The sequence below is a fragment of the Danio aesculapii genome, chromosome 7, assembly GCF_903798145.1.
Source record: "Danio aesculapii chromosome 7, fDanAes4.1, whole genome shotgun sequence".
Lineage (NCBI taxonomy): Eukaryota > Metazoa > Chordata > Actinopteri > Cypriniformes > Danionidae > Danio > Danio aesculapii.
The window spans coordinates 22,193,633-22,202,693 of NC_079441.1; the positions used below are offsets into that span (position 1 = coordinate 22,193,633).

General features: G+C 37.2%; 1 protein-coding gene across 1 annotated transcript; it reads left to right on the forward strand.

Annotated features, from left to right (window-relative positions):
- The first annotated feature begins 911 nt into the window (after window positions 1–911).
- syt4 (synaptotagmin IV) lies at window positions 912–8,596 on the forward strand. Its single transcript, XM_056461287.1, has 4 exons — window positions 912–1,218; window positions 2,452–3,305; window positions 5,747–5,867; window positions 7,525–8,596. The coding sequence occupies exons 1-4, from the start codon at window positions 1,185–1,187 to the stop codon at window positions 7,833–7,835; spliced, it is 1,320 nt and encodes a 439-aa protein (XP_056317262.1). The 5' UTR covers window positions 912–1,184; the 3' UTR covers window positions 7,836–8,596.
- The last annotated feature ends 465 nt before the right edge of the window (window positions 8,597–9,061 follow it).

Genomic DNA, 9,061 nt, shown 5'->3' on the forward strand with positions numbered 1-9,061 from the left:
AATGCATTTATTTGCATTATTAGCAATAAAATAATTTTTTTTTCCAATTAAAAAAATATTTTCTTTTAGTAAAACATTTTTATTTAAAAAGTTCCCAACATTACACTCAAAATTCTAAAAATATTTTGTTTGTTTAATTGGTGTCCTACAGTGTGTGGCTTAATTATAACACCCTGTTATAACTAACCCCGCTGTGTCATGTTTTCCTCAAAACTGGCTAGCAGTCACTGTGTTTTACATCTTTCAAAATGGTTCCATCTTTTAGCCTAGAAGACGGTGAGCACAACAAAATAAGATTTTACATTCATACTTTCACAGATTTTTTTTTAATTAAAAAACATTGACTATAATAAAAAATACTTTTATGCTGCAAAAATGGTTTCTCCTGTGTTTCTCATCCAAATTTCGCCAACTTCAATAATTCAATAAGTTTAATAATTGGCAGGAAGACGTCTGCCGACATTGTGGTAAAAACCACGGAAGCATGCCATGGTTAACGCTAAGCAGATACCTTAAAACTCTTTGTTACATTTAACCCTGTGTTACTTTGTGCCCCGCGCTCCCCTACAATATATATAAAAAGTGAACCATTCAAATGTGTAATTTTACACTAATCTTAAATAAGCAGTTTAAACAAGCAGCAAAAGCAAATTTTGGATTGTAAGAAATACAGAAAAAATATGAAAATAAAATAATTACAGAGGCAAAATTGTATTAACTTATAAGGTTATTGTAAAGTTTCAGTTTTTACACTTTTTGTTGTACGCATTTTTAAGTCATAATTCATTTAAATCACAAAGTGTTAAAGAAAACTTTACCCAATAAAAGAAATTAATTGGCTATATAATCTATGCAGGGTAGTGATTTCAGGCAGTGCGTTCGTCAGATCTGCGTCAGAAGAGATGAGCTCACAGGAGGGCGTGGTCTGCTGAGGCGTCGCTTGTCAGACACACTCATAGCGCAGCGAGTATCAGCACTGGGCGGGTGTGAGGAAACCTCTGGGAAAGAGGGAACGTCTTGCTTTATTTTGTTTTGGAGCGACAATAAACAGGCGTACATTTTTAATCTACTACAACCATTCAATTATTCAGTCTTGTGTCTCTCTCGACGGGCGCCTGTACGTGCGGTGAGGAATCGTGAGCGGCAGCATCTCTTCAGGACCTTGGACAGAGCGCGCGTACACAATGGCACCAGTGACGACAGAAGAAGCACATTTTGGTGTGTAAATCCTTGTTATATATCTATGATAAAATGGTATTTGTGCATGTTTATAGAATTCATACATATATATATATTTTTAGAAACGAGGTTTAATAATTAGCCTACTGTAACGCAGCTTCTCCCTGATGCGCGGGCACAGTCATAAACAGGCGCGTGCTCTATTAGTAATCTATGACATCACTAATGTAAAATGTGAAAATGTATTTAAAACGCGTTGAAATGTTTGTCTGTAGCTTTCAATTATCACTTAATAGACATGTGAAGTGGTTTTCTGGGGGGAAAGGGTGCTTGAGCACATTCGCTAATTCGAGGTGTTGCACCCACCGTGAAAACGGAAATTTCCAGATTCCCAGACACTACTGCACTACCACATGATTAGCTTGATAAGCTTTCGTAGCCAAAATTTTATTATCAATTATTTATAAACGGCTTAATTGTGAATTGAGAGACTCCTGAGATCTTGTTTGGTTAGAAAAAATGTTTTTATTTTTCTTCGAAGTGTTAAAAATGCCAACGTTAGAAACAAATGCCAGTGTTTGTGCCAGTCATTCTGACTCTGATTTACATGGTAAAGGTGTTTTAATGCTGCAGAGAGACAATATAACTACATACAGCTGTGAAAAAACGCTCCATTTATTTATTTATATATTGGTTAGAAAACGTGGTTTTACTTTTTTATTATTTTCTAATTTGCTAAAATGCCAGTGTTAGAAACCAATGTAAGTTCATCTGACTCTGATTTACATGTTAAAGGTGTTTTAATGTTGCAGAGAGACCATATAACACTTAAACACTTTTTAAAAATCTAAATTTATCTGATTTATAGTTATGTGTTTGGGTAAAACTATTTTTACTTTATTCTGCAAAATGATGACATTACGTTCAAAGAAAAAACAAAAAAAATTCTTTTAAAACTTTATTTGGCATAAATTAACAAACATATGTCATATATGTATTCGTTTTTAAACAACCCTGTACCAATGCTAAGAAATCAATAGACAAAATGACTATAATTTACATCTCTGTCTATATTTTACTGTCTATAATTTACATAATCTGTCCAAAAATACCACAGATGAGTGCCTTTATTTGAAATATGGACAAAATGCCATCAGCTCTTTATAGAATAAAACATTAGCACATTTTCCATAGCCATATATCTATAAAATAACAAATAAATAAGTGTTTTTATTTATTTATTTATTTATTTTTTCAATTCTACATATATAGCGGAGGTACCTGTGAGCGTGGCAGTGGTCAGTGTGTTTGGCCTGGTCTTCAGCGTTTCCATCTTTGCATGGATTTGCTGTCAACGCAAAGCCAACAAAAGCAGCAACAAGACCCCACCCTACAAGTTCGTCCACATGCTGAAGGGGGTTGACATCTACCCTGAAAGCCTGAGTGGAAAGAAGAAGTTTGGAGGAGAAAAAACACCAGAAGCCCATGGAAAACAAACCCTAAGTCCTTCTGGTGGACGGCCAGACCTCCATCTAGACCTGGAGAAACGAGACCTAAATGGAAACTTCACCACAAAGCCACCTACTCTCCAACTGAAGGTGCGTAGTTCACCAGACATAGACATCCCGGCTCTTCAGGGAGGATTTGCTAACCAGGAGGCTGGTACTCCAGAAAGCGTCATGTCCAGTCAGACACCAACACCAGCCGTGGAGAAACCCCAGGACAAGGAGGGTGGTCTGGGAACGCTCTTCTTTTCGGTTGAGTACAACTTTGAGAAGAAGGCTTTCATGGTTCACATCAAGGAGGCACATGGTCTGTCGCCCACAGATGAACAGTCACTGACCTCTGACCCCTATATTAAGCTGACCCTGCTGCCTGAGAAGAAGCACAAGGTGAAGACACGTGTTTTGAGGAAGACTCTGGACCCGGCCTTCGACGAGACCTTCAGCTTCTACGGAATCCCATATGCACGGGTTTCCCAGCTGGCTCTGCACTTCATGGTGCTGAGTTTCGACCGATTTTCACGTGATGAGGTCATCGGAGAGACCCTTGTTCCTCTGGCTGATATTGACCTATCTGAGGGGCGCGTCCTCATGAGCCGGGACATTATTAAGAAAAATATCAGGGTAAGAAAAGCTTTAATTATACTTTCTGTGTGTGTTTGTGTATGTATATACAGTGCTCAGCATAATTGAGTACAGCCCATTTTGAAAATGAATATTTTGATCCATTTCTCATTGAATATAGGTAATGTATTCTGGTGCATTTAAACAAAACAGATTTATTAAACAGATATATTTATTTAAATAATATTTTAGTCACCAAACATATTTGTAAATTGAAAGATAATACAATTAAATTCAAGCAAAATATTGCAAAAAAATATTTACAACCTACAAAATTTCAATTAAATTTTCTTTTTTTTTTGCTTCTCTGGATTTTTCCTCTTATTTTAATTTGTATTTAATATTTTTTTATAACAAATAAATTTGGGTGTACTTGTTTTTTGGACCGTTATCATAAGTTATTTTGTTAAATAAGCTCCAGATTTGGCTTCAGTACTGACTAATTTAATGTATATGCACAAATATAATATTGCATAGCTTCCTATTAAATATGAATTTAAATAGATTTGTGAGGGGTGCACTTATATATGCTGAGCACTGTATATCATACACTCTAAAAACCCAATATTGAGCCAGATATGGACAAACCCAACAGTTGGGTTTTTAAAAAAAATCATTTAGCTATAATAAGAAAAAAATAACCCCACTTTGAGTTTGGTCATATTTGACCCACAGTTGGGTTAATACAACCCAGCATTTTGTAGAGTGCACCATTTATCATTTTGGTTTTATTCTATAACCTACTGGTGGCATTTCTTTCAGTTTTAAAATAAAAATGTTAACATTTAGTGCATTTTTGTTCAGTAAAATAACAAAAGGGTCAAATTGTTCAATTGTTTACATTAAAGTTTAGATAAAACAGTACTAAACACCTTCAACAGTGTTATGAAATCAATATTTGGAGAAATAGAATGTGTTTATTTTGCACACACAAGCAGATATTCCCGTTTTTCCACAAATGAATGCTCTAAATGTTATGTTTTTCAGGAAAGTTGAAATCAAATTTAGTTGTTTTTATAGATCTTAACACACCAGTCCCAGGTCATTTGACATTAAAGGACCGTTAATAATTAGTCTTGCCCAGAGATCCCCAAAGAAGGGCCCGCGGTGAAGGTAACCTTTCATTTGGCCCATCATACGATTTGAAAAGAGAATGAGAATGATGGTGAAGTGGTTGGGGGGAATGCCTTTGACAGAGATCCTTAATTCGATCTGAACATAACCCTTTTATTGCTGAGCTACAAAAAAGTCAACTGAAAATAAATGTTTCAATTAAATGTTGTAAATGAATCAGACTTTAAAATGTAAATACTGTCACTTGATAACAAGCGATGCACAGGACATCAGAGAGCAAATCAAAGGCAAAAGCAGGCGCAGATTGACTAGTGTTTTCAGTGGAACTCTATTGCGGTACAGTTTTTACTGTAATAAAACATTTATTATAAAATGTTAAAAATGATGCTGCATTAGTTAATATGAATAAAAGCAAAGTTTTCTAGTTATTTTTAAATATTACAGAATAATAGGAAATAACGTCCGATGTAAATAATGTCCAATTTAACGTTATATGATGTGATATATTTGGTTTGGTAAATATTTGGCTCACATCCCTCAGTAAAGTTTGGTTTTTGGGCCTTTAAAAGAAAAAGAGTAGCCACCCCTGGTCTTGCCTAATGTGGACAATCAATGACACACCCAAGCCATGAAAAACTTATGTCTGTTTGTCTATTCGGATCAATAAATATTGATGTCTTTAAAATCAATCTTAAATCCCACACATTGTACATTTTTAATTGCCTAATAAATTGACCACTCCATTTCCTCTGCCTTTACAGAGAGATTAGTGTATTTAGGTGGTCAAGAAATGCTCTATTCACCAAGTGCCACAGCAATTGTGATCACGCTTTAATGCACTCTTGAATTCCTAAAAGTCTTACTTGGGCACCAAAAGCCCACATACCTGACTGAAACAATAGTGAACCGGGCAGAAGTCAACATCTTTGACAAAATCTTGTTTTGGCAACACAATTTTACTGTTATGCACGTATGAATTCACTCCATTTGAGCTGAAAGGAAAGCTATTATCTTCCACTGGTGACTGTGGCCGCATACAGTTAAACACATATAATTATGTTTCATTGGCTGAGAGACATTCCAAGTCATCGGCGTGGCAGAGCCCTGCTGATGTGTTGCCAAGGCAACATGGTGCCGTGTTCACACATAATTGGAGTCATGCATTGGTGTTGTGCCAAGGGAATGATTCACACTCAGTTTCTCGTAACATCAACGCAGTGTTTTGGAAGTTGTCTCTCTAACCAGCCCATGTTTAACTGCCCATACGTGATATTATAAGAGATATTTCAGGGGTAATGATGCAGATTGTGTCCACACCACAATATAATGTGTTAATAAACATCAATCCTCTTTCTTTTGATCTACAGAGGAGTGCTGGTCGAGGAGAGCTGCTTCTGTCCCTGTGTTATCAGTCGACCACCAGCACTCTGACTGTAGTGGTGCTGAAAGCCCGTCATCTGCCCAAAGCTGACTCCAACGGACCCTCAGGTGAGGACAGTCTTTGATTATCAGAGCTAATTAGTGGCATACTAAAATATATATATTTTCAATTCATATTTTTAATAGGAAGCTATACAATATTATATTTGTGCATATCCATTAGTTTAGTTAGTACTAAAGCCAAATTTGGAGCTTATCTAACAAAATAACTTACGATAACGGTCCAAAAACGAGTACACCCAAATTTATATGTTACAGAAAAATATGAAATCAAGAGAAGCAAAAAATGGAAAAATTTAGTTGGAATTTTGTAGGTTGTAATTTGTTTTGCAATATTTTGCCTAAATTTAATTGTATTATCTTTCAATTTCTAAATATGTTTGATGACTAAAATATAATTTTAATAAATATATCTGTTTAATAAATCAGTTTTGTTTAAATGCACCAAAATACATTGAATATATTCACTGAGAAATTGATCAAAATGTTCATTTTCAAAATAGGGTGTACTCAATTATGCTGAGCACTGATACATTAAAAAATAAAATAGATAGTTACAGAAGGTTGAGTTTTGACCAAAAAAAAATCTTATCGTCAACGTAATCCGGCTATCTGCCCTCCACCTCCCCCAGCACCACCTGTCTAGATCGGCATTTATGTGTGGCTATTTATGCAGCAGCAGTACACCATACATGCGCACACCAGCATTTCTGTGAATTTCTTAGAGGTAGCAAGTCAATGCTTCAACAAGGTATAATCAACAGCAGCAACAGCGTAGCAGATTTAGTTCACAAAGACCAAACGCAAAGTAGTTTGAAAAAACAGAATAGCAAACGTTGGTGTGAGAAGATGGATATAATGGAAAATGGGATTAATATTGTTAGAAGAGCAAAGTAATTTTCGATAAATATCTGCATTAGATAGAATGGACAATAGCACCCACTTCGAATGTTATCACTCAATTGAATGTGGTTATCAGCTGATAGATATGGGCCAGTGGGGGCCTTCTGAGTCTACTAGTAGGCTCAGAAGGCTGTTATCATCTATCCATATGGTTAATCAGCTATACTAATAGAGAAGACTCCAGATCCAGATCTGTTTTTACATAACTGAGACGGTTGGGTTTAGGGTTGGGGTAGGGGTAGAAGTTAACAAAATACAATCAATGGGAAATTTAATAAATAATATAAATAATTCTCGTTAACTTGCGACTATGTGATCTATAGCTGATTAACCATGTGGATAGATGATTACGTCCATTTAATTGAGTGATAACATTCGAATCAGCTGAAAATAGAATTGATAATGTTAGTTTTAGAAAGGCAGAGCGATTTGACTGAAGTAGATAGCGTAAAAAACAACATAGAGTTTGATGAAAATGACAAACCTTCAGCTGTATTCTTGAGAAAACTAAACTATATTAGTACAGCAAATGTAAATACAACAAACTAAATACACATTTCCCTTGCCAACTAGCTGAAATATTAGCTGTTTGTACTTTATTGACTGTTTACATCATTTATAAATGAGTTTTAAGGTTTAATTAGTACATCACAGCACCTTTCAAGCAGCGTCAGCCACTTATAAAACCCATTGTACAGCAGAGATGTGATCTCCCAGTGCACAAACGGTCATTTCCAGCGTTTTGACCAAGGTATTGATTTTTGTCTGACTCCATTTATATCTCTTTCCCTGTCTTTTGCAGACCCTTACGTGAAGGTAAACCTGTTCCAGGGGAAGAAGCGCATATGCAAGAAGAAGACGCATGTGAAAAAGTGCGCGCCCAACCCAGTCTTCAACGAGCTCTTCGTCTTCGACCTGCCCTCAGAAGACGGCCTGCGAGACACCAGCGTGGAGCTCCTCCTGCTGGACTCTGACAGGACATCTCGTACGCCTGTCATCGGCCGGCTTGTTCTGGGCACCTCCTCTCCTGGCACCGCTGGCGAACACTGGCGCGAGATCTGCGACCACCCGCGGCGACAGATCGCCAAGTGGCACGCGCTTTCCGAAGACTAGCCGACCAGGAACTGTCGTTGGAAATCATGGTTGAGTGGGCAGGATTTGAACTGTGGACTTATGTCGCGAGTAATGTCCTCTTGTCAATCAACTGATCTCAGTCATATCATTGGGGCGGGCCTTCTTCTAAAGGGGGAGGCGCCAGCCAAACCCGACCAATTAATGATTCCAAAGACGCTCTCAGATGCCCGATGCCGCTTTTTTCTTCATGCTTCATTCGAAATCCCGATCGATCACCACCTTGTGCAGTACCGAATGTCATGTTGCTATTGCTGTTCTTCTCTACTCACTGTTAGTATACAGTACAATACTCCATCATGCGATACAATTAAAGAAAATCCTGGTAATGTGATGACGATGATGATGTAAATTAACTGAATGACCTGTTTATTTTTTAAGAGATGCTTTTATCTTTGTTTATTCAGATGTCGAAACTCATTCTTTCTCAACTCTCTTCTTTTTATACTTGATTTCTCGGTTTGGTTTGTGTTTCTGCCTGACGTTTTTTGTAAGTGAACACGGTGTGGAAGCAGCCTAAATTAGGCACAACAAGCAGAGACTGATGGAGCAGGACGACTGCACAAACTGAACAGGACTGCATGCGGAGCGCGTGTACTTGTGTGAATGCGAGTGTGTGTGTGTGTAAATGTGTTAGTTCGGTTCCAGTGAGACAGAGTGTCGTTCTCTTCACTGTGAGCACAACGGTGGAAGTGATGTATATTTGTGTATTACTATAAAACATCCAGTTCTGAGAAAGATCATTACGTCTCTTATTTTATTTAGCTAATCTACGCTCGTTCCTCCTGATGGAGCAATATTCATTTGAATGTTATTTACTGCGATGACTGGGAAGTCTGAGTCAGTGCTTTTGCGTCACAGGCAAATCAATTAGGGGGATTAGCATTAGCGAGGAAGGAGTAGAGAGAAAGGAGAGGGTGTAATGCGCATATATTCCATTCAATTCAGTTCAGCTTTATTTCTATAGCACTTTTACAATGTAGATTGTGTCAAAGCAGCTTAACATAGAAATTCTAGTAAAATGAAACTGTGTCAGTCCAGTTTTCAGAGTTAGTTCAGTTCAGTGTGGTGAAATTTTCACTGCTGAAAGTCCAAACACTGAAGAGGAAATCCATCGATGTGCAGCTTCACAAGTCCCAAACCAAGCATGCCAGTGATGACAGTGGCGAGGAACGAACGTCACCAATTAACGAAAGTGAAGAAAAAAA

What these genes read in the sequence shown, in the direction of transcription:
- syt4 (XM_056461287.1), top strand. Translation starts at nt 1,185, where the DNA reads ATGGCACCAGTGACGACAGAAGAAGCACATTTTG. An exon ending in GACAGAAGAAGCACATTTTG is followed by an intron (nt 1,219 to 2,451) that starts GTGTGTAAATCC and finishes CTACATATATAG; the next exon opens with CGGAGGTACCTGTGAGCGTG. An exon ending in TGACTCCAACGGACCCTCAG is followed by an intron (nt 5,868 to 7,524) that starts GTGAGGACAGTC and finishes TGTCTTTTGCAG; the next exon opens with ACCCTTACGTGAAGGTAAAC.